General features: G+C 45.8%; 1 protein-coding gene across 1 annotated transcript in view; it reads left to right on the top strand.

Annotated features, from left to right (window-relative positions):
- The first annotated feature begins 350 nt into the window (after positions 1 to 350).
- Positions 351 to 14,111, top strand: part of DHX30 (DEAH (Asp-Glu-Ala-His) box helicase 30) — an 18,862-nt gene continuing 5,101 nt past the window's right edge. The window contains 11 exon segments of the mRNA XM_009581320.1: positions 351 to 477; positions 2,764 to 2,874; positions 4,977 to 5,332; positions 6,117 to 6,243; positions 6,982 to 7,131; positions 7,879 to 8,031; positions 9,618 to 10,239; positions 10,242 to 10,432; positions 11,635 to 11,713; positions 12,518 to 12,622; positions 13,721 to 13,896. Coding sequence (XP_009579615.1) covers positions 5,139 to 5,332; positions 6,117 to 6,243; positions 6,982 to 7,131; positions 7,879 to 8,031; positions 9,618 to 10,239; positions 10,242 to 10,432; positions 11,635 to 11,713; positions 12,518 to 12,622; positions 13,721 to 13,896 — 1,797 coding nt within the window. The 5' untranslated portion in view covers positions 351 to 477; positions 2,764 to 2,874; positions 4,977 to 5,138.

Consider the following 14,111-nt stretch of genomic DNA (forward strand, 5'->3'; position numbering starts at 1 on the left):
TCCAATTCGCCTCCCCCCCCCATCCTGCTGCGGGGGGGAGAGTGAGCGAGCGGCTGTGTGGTGCTTAGTTGCCGGCTGGGGTTCAACCAAAATGTTGCCCATTTTGGATTTGCAGTGTCATCTTGCATTTGAAGCTCAGGAGACTTTGTATTCCTGTGTACCATTTTGCTGATGCCTGGAGACGTTGTAGGTGAACCACTTAATACCTCTGCCTGCTTTTCTATCTGTAACCTTAGAGACATTAACGCTCACAGAGCTGCAGTGAAGCAGGTGTTACAACATGTCTTTGAACAGGACTGCACAAGAATTACAAGACATTTAGTTCCTCTGTTTTTTTTTTTTTCAGATTCCAGAGACTTATTAAAGGAATTTCCACAGCCTAAAAACTTGCTCAACAGCGTGATTGGACGAGCCCTGGGCATTTCTCATGCAAGGGACAAGCTGGTGTACATCCATACTAATGGGCCAAGAAAAAAGGTAATCCTGTTGTGCTGGGGATGGGTGGCGGGTAGGTATGTTGCACATAGAGTGGGAAGTGAGCCAAGAATACTGCTAATCCTGGATGTAACTCTTTGATAGAGAAAATTATACAAGTGTTTTAATTCCATGTGAAAGTTGTGTGATAATCTTTCCAAAAAGAAATATTCTCACTTCTTCCTGTTTCTCTTTCTTTTCACATACTTTAATAGGTATATAAATGTAGGTCTTGTCCCTCTCCTTTTGTGTGTGGAAGGATGGATTTTTTCTTTTAAGTAGCTTGCTGTAACCTCCTTTTCCCAGCAGAAAGACACATAGTCTGTGCTCAAATGTATTGGGCTATGTACCCTACTACTTTAAAAAATTAAAATTTAAATGTTATATTTTAGACCGTAGTAGGCCTAGGTTTTCTTGTAGATTCTAATAGAACAAATGCCTAAGCCTAAAATTTCAATTGCAACCAGAAAAGAAGAATTTGTTTGTGATGGAGGGAGGCTTCTAATGCTACTTAAGGGCAAAATGAAATACAGACTCTTTTTTTGTTAAGTGAAGCAGAGGAATTTCAAGCAAACAGTTTGCCAAGTAGTTTGAGCACTGACTGGGATGTGAGAGGCCCAGATCCAAATCTGTGCTATAAACTGAGCAGAAGTTCTGAACTGATGGGTGCTCTGTATTCAAGGGTTTGCCTCCTTTTATCATACCAGCTCTCTTTCTAGAGCAGAAAGCCCTTTCCAGCTGAAGTTTAACTGTAACGTACATTCCAGGAAAAGATTCAGTTCTGATGGATTAACTTTTTCCAATAACGTTGTCTAAAATTTCCCAGACAGTTTTTTATTGCCACATCCTTTTTAAGCATCCCTGCATTTTAGGCAATACATTACTAATGGTTACGTTAGAGTTCCTTTATTATTTGTGTTTTTGTGTTCTTGCTTTTCCTCGAGCAGTAGGGCAGTTTCCTGACTTAAATTTTGGAATGCCATAACCAATGCCTCATCATTTTAGTTTGTGTAATCAGTTCACATTCTTGCTAGCATTTAAACAGATTAACATTGAGTGTAACTTCAGATTGACAAACCACGAAAACAAAACAAAAAAATCAAACAAACACCCAAAAAACCCAAAACCAATTAGAGGAGCTGTTGGAGAAAATGAGGGTTGGATATCAAAAAAACAAAACACCAACCCAGAAAGTGTTTGGGGACAGAAGGACAGGTGAGACAAACTGGAGAAGTCTCGGTTGGAAGTGGGCAAGGTTTTTTCGTGAGCGCCAAGTAACTTGGCCTTCATAAGACAACTTTTTTCTCAGCAGGTCTGTGCCTTTTCATGCAGAGCCCCTAGGCAAAATACGTAGCAATTTCCTACAGTAAGATGAGATTCAGATGGCAGGCAGGCAGCCAGCCAGATGTAGGCTGTTTAAAAGTCAGGAGCCTTTTCTCTAGCCTTATAGGTGGGGTTTTCCCAGCGGACCTAAATGCCACCTTTCATCTTTGCTGCAGAAACAGGAGAGAATTCCTTAGGCATTTCCCTCCTTTGAGCCTTGCAGAAACTCAGCTGCAGCATCTGCAGGGCCAGGAGTAGAACGAGTTCTTGATTTAGAGCAATGTTTTAAAAAGGGCAGGGTTCCCCTTTCAGCATTCTTTGCCTTTGCAGGTTTTTCAGCTACTCTCATCCAACTGTACTGGTATAAGAGGAGCTCTGGTGGTACTGTTACTTCTCTTAATAGCTTGTGTCAGGCAGCACAAGGCTGGGTTTTCATGTTCCCCAAGAGTACGGTAGCTGCCTGTGTAACTGTGATGAAATATGCTGCTAATTAAAATTAGAGCAAGGAAGCAGTTAGGAAGATTTGCTTGCCGTTGCAACTGGAAATGTGTCAGAGAGTGTATGTTGCTTCTCAGGCCTGATCTGGTATGCTGCAGTGTATATAGGAACAGTTACTCTGAAACAGAATTGTTCTTGTAATGAGCTCTTGGCATTTGATTCCTCTCAGCTGACACACTGCAGCCTGTGAAGCTCCGGCCCAGAGTACGTGGCACTGTGCTGGAAGTCAGCCTGGCTTCTGGGCCTGGCTCAGCCATGCCGCTTCTATGTGACTGCGGGTACCTCGTATCCCTTTTTCAGACTTTTCTTTCTAAGTTACTGGAATGGAGCTTCCCATAAAGGGACCGAGCAAGGAGTGAGTTTGGGATTTTCATTTGCCTGGAGTTCAGAGATGTTTGAAGTAGCTATGCTCCTGGTGGAGAAGAGAGATTGTTCTGTGCTGTCTCACTGGTTATCTTTGCGTTTCAGAAAGTCACTCTGCATATAAAGTGGCCTAAGAATGTGGAAGTGGAAGGATATGGGACCAAGAAGATTGATGCTGAGAGGCAGGCAGCAGCTGCAGCATGTCAGCTCTTCAAGGTGAGCTTACGCTTCTTCTTAGCTTGAAGAAACAAGCCTTTGAGTGTGCAGGAGTCATCCATTTTGGTGATATGATTTCTGACTTTTATCTCTCTCTTTGCCTGTTCACTTTCTTAGTTGGCCTATCTGTTAATCAAGGGTAGAGGGTGAAGTCTTGAGCTGTCTGAATCCATCTGAGCTTAAAAGCCCACTTACTTCAGCCAGGCATGAGCTCGCTAAATTCTTTGAGTTCTGGTCTTTGTTCTTTATGTCCTAGACCTTAATCAGCTTTTATCTTAGTCTCAGCATCTATGGCAAGAAGTAGAGCTTCCCTCCAGTATATTTGCTGTTACTGTTCACTAACTCACACTTCTGTCAGTCTACCTGTGTGTATTTGCAAGGCTCGTTTCCTCTTCATGTAAGCCATAGTGTGTCAATTACATTTTATGTTTTACGATTACTCTTTTAAAGTTACGCTAGTCTGCCGCTTACTTGTGGCTGGAAACGGTTGATATGTGGGCACAGCCAGTATCAAATAAGTCCAGTAAAGTTATAAAGGTCACCGTTTAAGATACGGTGTTATATAGCAGCTATCCGAGAATAAGATGCAGTTTCGTCTTCAGCTCTGCCACTGACTGTTGTCTGTAGCCTTGAGCAAGTGAGTTTGCTTTTGGAGTTTCCCATTCATCTATGGAATAGAAACAATGATACCTTCCTTCTAAGGATCCTAGAAAAGACACTGCAGGTGCTCTGACAATAAGAGAGCTTTTTGATTTACTTGTAGATCAAGAAAGCTACATTAAGAAATAACTACTTGGTTTTTAAATTAAGCCTTCAGAAGTTAAGAATTGCAGCATTAAAACTAGCAGTTTCTTCAGCTGGCCTCTGTGCTTAGAGTAGTTTCTTTACTCCTGGTATTAGCAAAAATTGTTTCACTGACTGACTTCATTCCACCTGAAGCATGGTTGGTGCTCATTCGGTTAATGTTCAGTGGAAATATATTCTTGTTTATCCTCACTAGTCAGCGTGCAAAGAAAGCATTGTGTCCTACTTTGAGAGCCTGGAAGTTTTCAAAAGAAAAAAAATTCCTACCTACACTTATAATATATTTTTCCCCAAATTTTGGAAATGGCTAAACTCTACTTTAGTTTAGAACTTTAAAAAAACCCCCAAAAAACAATACCCTGAAGCCATAGATTCAGCAAGCAAAGCTTTAACTCTGATGCTTTGCCAGCTAAACCTATAACCCAGCAGAAGTCCCTCATGATGGGAGGCCTTGTGCAATCATAGCTATAGAAATAGCTACAAATGCTGCTTTAAATAAATAGTCATCAGTTCAAGAAAAGTAGTAGCATCTAATTGCTGCAGGGAGTGTCTGAATATAGCAATTTCGAGTACAGCAGCTAGCAAAGTGAATTCTTGCTGCCTTAGGCACTCCTACAGCACAAAATAATACCGCCTTGTCTAATATGGGGCCACTGAGAGACCTAAAGATGTAACTTTTAATTTATTGCAGCAGTCCGGTAAGACATGGCGTGTGTTGCACTCTAGGTATGTCTGGAGCTTCATGTAAGGTTCAGTCCTAAATGTAGGTGGTAGGCCAGCAGTAATTAGGAACTCTTCTGTTTCAAAAACTGCTGGGTTAGGGAGGTCTTACTACTGCTTATACAAATAACTGCTCCTGTGGAAAGAAAGGAGATGAACCATTCCCTGAATCCTCATCTTGTGTTATCCCAGATTATACTTGTTTAGATTAGCCTTTCCAAAAAGATGCATTTCATGCTCTGAGGTGGGTTTCAAAACTTCAGAATGCTAAATACAGTTAGTACTTTGTAAAACACCAATAAATCCTGGCCCACCCGTTCTAACAAGCTATGTGATGCTAAGCAATTGTGCTCTGGAAAGTAAGGTTAGTGAACGATTCCCTTTCTTAAGAAATAAAGGCAGGAGGAAAGCTTTATGTTTCTGAAAGTCTCGTTTCTGAAAGTCTCTTTTCTTTCTCTCCTTTTCTGTAGGATATGAAGAAATTGCTCCTGCATTTCTCTACCAGATGTGTTTTGTTTTCCTGCAGTTACTTGTATCTGTCTCTTCACTGCAGCTAACAACGCATTTTTCTCTTGCAGGGCTGGGGTTTGCTGGGGCCCAGAAACGAGCTATTTGATGCTGCAAAGTACCGGCTTCTCGCTGACCAGCTTGGCTGTCCCGATGAGAGGTGGTGCTCGGAGGGCAAGTGGCGCTCCAAGTCCGGACCTTCTCTCGCCGACTTGTCAACCTGCTGGCGACGGATGGAGCCGGACGATTCCATCCAGCCCATGGAACAAGGCAGAATGCCTAAAGCAATGAGGAGAGAAGAGCTGGAGGAAGGGGAGCTAGAGGAGGGGGAACTGGAGGAAGGAGAGTTGGAAGAAGAAGCAATCGATGTTTCTGATTATCTACCTATGGCACATCAGGATGCTCGAACCCCAGGCAGAGATGCAAGGTATGTCTGCCCTGATAGCTGCTAATCCAGGACAGTAAAGAAGAGAGACCTTTCTTTGTAGCTGGTGCACCCCTGCATTTCTTCACAGTTGAGCTGCAGCTTCCCACGTTGCTGATGTGGCCAAACACTGGCTACTGTACCATTCTCTGTGCGAGCAACAGTGGGGCAGCCTGGTCTTGTACCTGGCTACCATCACAAGGGAATGCACAGGCATCTTCTCTGGAGTCTTGCCCTTTGGATAGGCTGCTGCCTACTTGTTACCTGCCTTTCTTATTCTTCTGTGCCTAAAGAGATTTCCATTCCCAGAAATTGTACATGTGCACTTAGACCTTTTTTGACTACCCTGGTTTTGGGGGCAATATTAAATCTGCTCCTTTTCATCACCATAGTTGCTTGCTTGACTTCATATTTTATGAGCACAAATCTTGGATTTTTAATAGTCAACAGGAGTAAGATCCGTAAGGACCTGATGGTGGTGATTTTTTTTAGGGATGCTCTTTGGTTTCAGATGTATTTATTAAATCTGTTAAAATCTGTTGATGCTGTCTGGTTTGCAGTGTTAGTGTAAAGGTTAATGCTTTTTAGTAGGTGTCTTTACTGGGCTGGGTGATTGTTCTGTGACTGACAGATTTTAGTAGCAAGATACAGCTTGACTTTTCAGATGACCAAAATTATCTGTGCCTTTAACTACTCAGTTTCAGACCTCAGTAGCGGACCTAAAGTGAGGTGGGTCTGAGCACAGAGTGGATATTTGTATATCAAACTGTTCTCATCTTCCATCTAGCCGAGGAGGGAGTTCCATTGAAATGACAGACGACAACACTGCCATCCGTGCCCTGACGCAGTTCCCACTTCCCAAAAATCTCCTGGCCCAAGTGATTCAGATTGCAACCTCTTCCTCCACAGTCAAGGTAAGGTGCTGTTTGACCCCTGCCAGGGATGAAGCTCAAAGACTTCCAACTGGAATCTCTTTGGACGCTTTTTTTTGGGCAGCTGAGAACTGGGGAGAGAAGGGAAGTTAAAACTAGGCCTAGAAAAATCAGCCTGAAGAGCAAGGGAAAGACTTTGTGGTGAGAATTGGGGAAACGTCTTAATAGAAGCATGAGGAATGTTGTTACTTGAGGCCAGGGCAATAGAGGAGCTGCTGTCTGAATGAAGGAGAATGTTTTCTAAGGTGATAAGTTTGCATTTCCCCATATATCTGCAACAAACACAAGTTTGTGTTACTTGGAGCAAAGTGTAATTTCTGTGCTGACGGAATCTTTCCACAACTGATTCTTGCCAGTATCCGGTGATCCTCCTCCTTGGTATGTGTCACCCACCTCCTTTCCAGACCTCATGTGCTCAGCAAACAGTAGCTGTGCTCCACCCCGTAGGCTCTCAGTGACGTTCTTTACACAGCTGTCTGCTCTCACTTTTGTTTAGCCAGTGCCTTGTGAGCTGGGGGGGCAGAATTCAGTGCAGTAAACCTATTCTAGTGCACTGTTAAGAAAACAGAACACCCAAACAAAAAAAACCCAAACAAACAAAAAACCCTCCAACAATTTAAGGTCTGCTTAGAAATATTGGGGTGTGTTTGAAAATGCCTGCCTAGTTATGTAGGCTCGTAACATCTCCCCCAGTTCTGATGTTGTTTATGTGCCTTTTAGGAATACATGCAGTTCCGTACAGTAGGCACCAAGACCAAAATCTGCAAGCTCACGCTCCGCTGGCCCTGTCCGATGACTTTTGCTGCCAAGGGCCGTCGCAAGGTGGAGGCAGAAAACAAAGCAGCGGCACTGGCCTGTCAGAAGCTTAAGGTAAGTGCACGTGGCTCCACATCCCATGTCTACAGTGTCTATGAATTGAGGCTCCTTGACTGTATTTGAGCCTAATGGGGTGATACCTGAAGCTTTCTGATCTTTGACTTCATGCTTAATAAACATGTATTTCTGAACCTTAGGATTCAGTCCAAACTGCTGTCGTACCCCTCTAGTGCCTCACCTGTGATGATTCCTTGAAGGCTGTTGTGCTTGTTTTGAGCCCTCCATAAACTGATGTATGTTAGTCTGTTCTCTTGGCCACCTTGCTGCTGTCTGCTAAGACAGACTATCTTCTCATTCTTGTAGGTGGGCTAATCCAGACACATTACTGCAATAGTTTTGCTGCAGACTTTAGAGTCAGCAGAGGGGAAGTTCAAGAACTAGTGTGGGATTTATGAATTATGACAACATACCAGAACCATAGCAAGAGAGTTAACAGCCCTTGCAGGAGGGTTTTGTTAGATATAATTGTCGCTGCTGTTTCTTTGATGGGTCTGTTTAAGACCTTCTTGTGAGTGTTGTGTTGGGGGCAGGTAGCAGTTGACTCCGGTGTGTCCATTTCACCAGAGTTGAGATGGGATTGTGTCTTGTTTCTTGCTCTGGCAAAAGCGGGAAGTGATGGATTTGAGATACGGGGTAAGGAGTTAGCCCATCCGAACCTATAGGACCCATGTGTTCTATATACCAGCGCTTCGTATGCAGCAGTCTTGTGTCTGATAGTGTTGTTTGCCTTTTCCTTTGCAGAGCCTTGGCTTGGTGGACAAGAACAACAACCCCCTCAGCCATGCTATGTACAACATGACTTCACTCCGGGAGCTTGGTGAGAACCAGAGGAAACCCTGCCACATCAAAGTCCCCGAAGCTACCCTGCGGAAGATTGAGAACTATCTGAATCATGTAAGGCTTGCTCAGCTGTCTGAGAACCACCTTTGGCTGATCCCATTTAACTTCAGGAATTGCATGTGGGTTGAGAGCTTCATGTCAAAATATTGAGGGAATTCGTGGCTTGATAGTTTGCTACAAAAACTGATCAGTCTCTGCTGACCTTTGGGGAAGGGAGACCCTTCCTGGGCAGTGGGCATTCTCTATATCCATCTGTGACATTTGCCCGCATTATTTGGCTTTTGGGATGTTACGGAGTGCCATTTTGGCTTGCTTATAGCCTCCTTTGTAGGCTTATGAATGCTGCCTCGAGCAGGTGTTCGTTCCGTTAAACTCTGGTTGTGCCTTGTAGCTTTACAAGGACCAGGTGCCGTACTTGCACATTTCCCTTAGGAGTGTCTCTCACGGTATTGTACATTAGTGGTGGGTGCAGGTCCCCAGGCACCTGGCGGTGCTTTCACCCAGGAGATCCCTCTTCCTGGTGGACCAGTGGTGAACAGACACCCATGGGAGCTGAAGCAGTGCCGAGACAGGGTTCCTTAGGAGCATTCACTGTCAAAGCAGGAGTTGCTGCTAAGGTAAGATGAGGTTGAGCATAGCTCAGGTACAAATGTGTGTAGTTTATTGAAGTCATTGAAAATAATGCCCTTGTTTGGAAGTTGGCAAGTCACTAATGCAGCACTGATGCAGTACTCTTGGGCCTGAACAGTAAGGCTCTCGGGTGATCTTTACAGTATCTTATAGATACTGTAAAGTAAACGGAGCAGTAGTGAACATCCTAGAAAGCCAAGACTGTGCTTAAGACAGCAGCCGCTTTTGAATGACCTGCTGTAAGTGACTGAACCAAGGGCTAGAAAAGTTAGAAAAACAGCAGCGTCTTGAAGGAACTTGGTCTGCCTCCCATGAGGCTTACACGAACATGAGCTGTCACACTATGCGTGGGAGGGATGGCTTTGCGACTCTGAATAAGGCTGAATCCAAAAGTACTGATTTGTAGCTGAACTTTTCATCCTGCAAACAGCTGGGCCAATGCTTTGATTTGTGTTCTGGACAATTCCTGACCTATTGTTGCTCCTTCTAGTTCTTCCTGTGGGATGTGGGACTTCTGTTTTTTCTTTTGCCAAGATAGAATATTTCTGGCTTAGCCAAACTCTTATGTTTTGTGCAAGTTACGTGTCTGGGCTTCCTGTGGGAGAGAAGGGTGGTGGTGTAACTTGATAGTTTCCAAAAGTTGTCTTTGAGGGGCCATTGCATCACTTGCATGCAGTGTAGCCGCTGACTTGGGAAGCTTAAGTTACTGTTTTGTGCCTGTCAGTTCAGGCATCAGCGCTAATACCTCTCTTAAAATAGGGGACGCAATGAGGAAAATGCAGGGAGCTGCCCAAGTTAATTCTCACTTCAAATAACCTCAATTCAGAATATAAGTGGCTGAGTTACCTAAAATCTGAAGAGACTTTGGCAGAGCTTCATGGTCACAGCAAACCTTCATGGTCACTGTAAAGCCAATCTGGCTGAGTCTGTTCCAGGCACTTGTTTCTTTCTGTCCTTCTCAGGACTGGTACTAATCTTTTTGTCCCTGCAACTTTCTCTGTCTCTCCCAGTATCCAGTGGACATCAGGGAATCCAGGCCCCGGATTGCCGATGACATGATGAACCTGAGCAAGGAATCTGGTGCCATAAGTGATGCAATCACGGGGAAGACATATATACCCATGTTGGAAGCAGAGGAAGTGCGCCTTAGCCAGAATCTCCTGGCCCTCTGGAAAAGGAGAGGATCCTCATGGCAGGAGAGCCACCCACTGCCAGTAGATCCTCACAAGGACACCATCTTATCAGCCATTGAGCAGAACCCTGTAGTGGTAATAGCAGGAGACACAGGCTGTGGGAAAACCACAAGGATCCCTCAGCTCCTGCTGGAACACTACATCCTGGAGGGACGTGGCGCCCGCTGCAACGTAGTGATCACCCAGCCAAGGAGGATCAGCGCAATCTCGGTCGCCCAGCGCGTGGCACAAGAGTTGGGTCCCAACATGAGGAAGAATGTGGGCTACCAGGTGCGACTGGAGAGCAAGCCACCTGCCAGGGGAGGAGCCCTGCTCTTCTGCACCGTGGGCATCCTGCTGCGGAAGCTGCAGGGGAACCCCAGCCTGGAGGGTGTCAGCCACGTCGTGGTCGATGAGGTCCACGAGCGAGACGTCAACACTGATTTCCTGCTCATCCTGCAAACCAGAAGCTCAACCCTGACCTGCGCCTGGTCTTAATGAGTGCCACAGGAGACAATCAGCGTTTCTCGCATTACTTTGGGGATTGCCCTGTGGTCAAGGTGCCGGGTTTCATGTACCCAGTGAAGGAGTACTATCTGGAGGAGATCTTGGCCAAGCTGGGCCGGCACCGACACCGGCACTACGAGATCAAGGTGGGTGTGCAGCGTGGTGGTTAAGCTGTTTCCCTTGGATGAGGCACTGGCTTCTGGCATATCAGCAGGGGAGAGTTTGGGCCTGGAACTGGTCCCTCTTTCCTGTGGTTGTTGGACAGCATTTGCTTAGCTTTAATTCCACGTCAACCCTCGTGAGGTAAAGTCAGCTTAGTAGAATCCCAGAGTATTTTGACTAAATTGTGGATAAAGATGACTTCAGATTTGGGTCTAAGTTACTTTTGTCCCTCTTTAACGTGAAGTTTGTTTATGTTTGAGTAAGCTAACAGCTTATTGTACTTGTGTATGTACATGCATAGATGCAGACTTGAATGTTTGCATATTCTGCAAGCCTGGTCCAAGACTAGGATGGTTATGGCTTATAGCAGTCTTACCTAAGTGCTCACCATCCTGCATGACTGAATTCCCCGATTGCTGCTTTTTGCAGCTAGTCTTACTGTTCCTCTGGAAAACGCCCTACAGACATGTACTCTTTGCTGTGGGTAATCTTACTTCAGTTGTGGGTCATGGAGTCACAGAATCATTGAGGTTGGCCGGGACCTCTAGACATTTTCTAGTCCAGCCTGCTGGATGAGAAGCTGTCAGCCCATTTCTCCAGCCTGTAGAGGTCCCTCCCTATGGCTGAGCAACCATCTGGGGTATCAGCCACTTCTCCCAGTTTTGTATCATCAGCAAACTTGCTGAGGATGTTCCATTGCCTTCAGGGCAATCTTCCTGTTTCTGATGTGGCTGGGATTTTTACCTGTGCCTTTTAAGCTGGCCTGATAGGTACGTTCCAAATTACTGAGAGACACAAAAGCTGCTGCTCTGTGCCTGGTGGATTTGAAGTCCCAGGTGCGTATGGCACAGTTTTGTCCCCAAAAATTTCATGTTAATTTTTGTTACTTGTTAGGTGCTGTTCAGTAGAGGTACACAAATCTCAGTTAGCTTCCAAGTCTGGAGAACGGGAAAGAGACTGTATATTCTCACTGCACAGCAGAGAAAAGTAGCAGCAGTTGTGACCAGAGCAGGTTCCAGATGGAGCCAAAACCAGGCTCCTGAGGTTCCTGGCTCCTAGTCCTGGGCAGGCCATCCAAGTACAGGCATTTGCTCTCTCCAGAAGATGCGCTGGGAGGCTGTGTGCCTTTCTGCTGTCTGCTAGGTTGCCGCTCATTTATCTCCATGTGTCCTCCTGTTTTATCCAGCAATCAGATGATGAATGTGTCCTTGATCTTGATCTGATCACCGACCTCGTACTCCAGATTGATGCCCACGGAGAACCAGGTAGGTTCTGCCTTGCCTCCTTGCTCTTTCCTTTTGCTGGAGGGGAAAAAAGTGAACCCTGCAGAGCCCAGACCCTTTGCAGAGGAAACATGATGCTGAGCTGACTTCTGCAAGGCCACCTTGAGTTCCTGCTAAACTGCATGGTCTTGAGCAGTGTGGCATGAACTAATTCTGAGTCTTTGGCTAAGACAACATCTGAGTCCTCAGTGTCTCAGTGTCCTGAGATGCAGCTGTTCCTGGGGTGAAGGGCAAGACTTGACTGTGCTCCAGCAAATTGTGCAACCTTGTGCTGCACGATTTCGTTATTTTTCTGTATTGGAGACCCATCCCTGTTAAATATCTTTGCCTGGGAGGTAATGTTTTGGTGAAGAAGGCAGGACTCTCGGATGACTTCTAAGAGTTTTAAGTGTTTCAAAGCTAGTAGAAGGTATTCACTCTCAAACTACAGCTAGCCTGGTTTCTTTCTGGCTTTAAAACCTTGCCCTAACGAGCTCACAGAAGCAGATACAGCATAGCAGGTGTGGAGTCTAGACAAACGTTCCCCTGGGTCTGACTTCCCATAATAGCTGTATCTGTCATTTGTTCACAATAAGTATTATGCAGGTTTCCTTAGCAATCAGCTGGCAGGGGGCATCACAGACCAGGGCCCTGCTTTTCTTTGGGTTTCTTGGGCTAAAGGTTGCTGTGGACTTGGGGAAATAACGGCTGTCCCTTCTGAGCAGCAGAAGCGGTTTCTCTATCTCCATCTGGGGGAGAGTGCTTGGATTTCTAGGTCGCGTGTTCTTAACTCTTGCTCTATTTCAGGTGGGATCCTCTGCTTCCTCCCTGGTTGGCAGGAAATCAAAGGAGTGCAGCAGCGCTTGCTGGAGATGCTCGGATCTCAGAACAGCCGGTACCTCGTCTTGCCAGGTGAGAGATGGCAGCGCCAGAGCTTTTCTCCCCAGGATTCAGGAGAATGGATAGGCCAATTGACTTGATGAGCCCCTTCAGCTGTTGCACTCTGATACAGAGCAAGTTTGTATGCTCTGATGTACGTACCTCTTGTGTAATTGTGCATGTTAAGCACAAACAACTCCTAGCAGAGGCCATCCAAACCTGTATGTGATCAAAGAAACTGGCTTCCTGTTTGCCTCCAGCAATTCAGAACTGGGCAAGGAGGAAGCTGCTAAATTCTGCATTGCTGTAGCTGCACGCTGAGCCTACACAGAAAAGATCTTCAAGACCTGTTTTGTGGGATGGAGATGTACTCTGTAGCTCAGCTTTCGTTAGTGAATTTAACGTTCTCTATCCCAAGAGGGAAATTTGTAACAAAAGCCAGTATTACTCCGCAAGGCTGTAAGATTTTTGGGGTTGGTTTGTTTGGGGGTTTTTTTGTTTGTTTTTTAACAGTCCTCCCTATTCAGTGTCAAGTAAGACCAGCCAGGAGCACAACTTTGAGCAGCTCAGTTGCTAATAAACACGGGTGGTGTTTTGTGAAAACTGCATGTTCTTATGCTCCCCTGCTCTTCTGCGCGGTTGCTGGGAATTTCTCCGCATCACTGATCTGTAATAGGGCAAATATGTGATATAGAAGAGTTACAGGCCCTTGCTGATAACTGTTTTTGACCAAGTGAAACCAAATGACAATGAGGATATCCCATTCCCCTGCCCTGTAGGTCTTTTGAAAAGGGGGAGCTGCAGAACTGGACTGTGGGAGGGAGTGGGACTTCTGCTTGGGGCCCAGGGGTGTTCTGGTGGTGCCATTAGCCTGTCTGGGATGGGAGGTGATCAGGGCTCCTGCTGATGTTGAAGCAGCTGAAATGAGGCCTTCCCTAATGATGTGTGGAAGATTTTTCCTGGGGTCTGGCTGGCAATGACCATCAGTATTACAAGTGGTGTTCTCGTCCCTGTCCCCCATTTCTGGAAGCGGGAGGTGATGGTACAAGAGGGCTGAGAAAATCTGCCCACCCTGGCCTTGTACTGCAAAGCAGCTCAGCAGGGCAGGACTGACTGGTTTTTATCTCCTAGTGCACTCCAACATCCCCATGATGGACCAGCAGAACATCTTCCAGCGGCCTCCACCTGGTGTCAGGAAGATCGTCCTGGCCACCAACATCGCTGAGACCTCCATCACCATCAATGACATTGTCCATGTGGTGGACAGTGGCACGCACAAGGAGGAACGCTACGATCTAAAGACCAAGGTACTGATGCTTTCTTGCCTCTAAATGCATTTGGGACATAATGGAGCTAATGGACGTTTTCAGAGCAACATTTGAGATGCCATTAACTGGTCGATAGAGCTGCTTCCCATTTGGCCTTTGAGGCACTGGCACTGTGACCCTGTTTGGGGACAGAGTGTTTGACTCATCATTCACAGAGTGTTTGCCTTCACCAGGCTCCCTGCCAGGCTCCCCAT

Source organism: Fulmarus glacialis, unplaced genomic scaffold (genome assembly GCF_000690835.1).
Source record: "Fulmarus glacialis isolate BGI_N327 unplaced genomic scaffold, ASM69083v1 scaffold39067, whole genome shotgun sequence".
Taxonomy (NCBI): Eukaryota; Metazoa; Chordata; class Aves; order Procellariiformes; family Procellariidae; genus Fulmarus; species Fulmarus glacialis.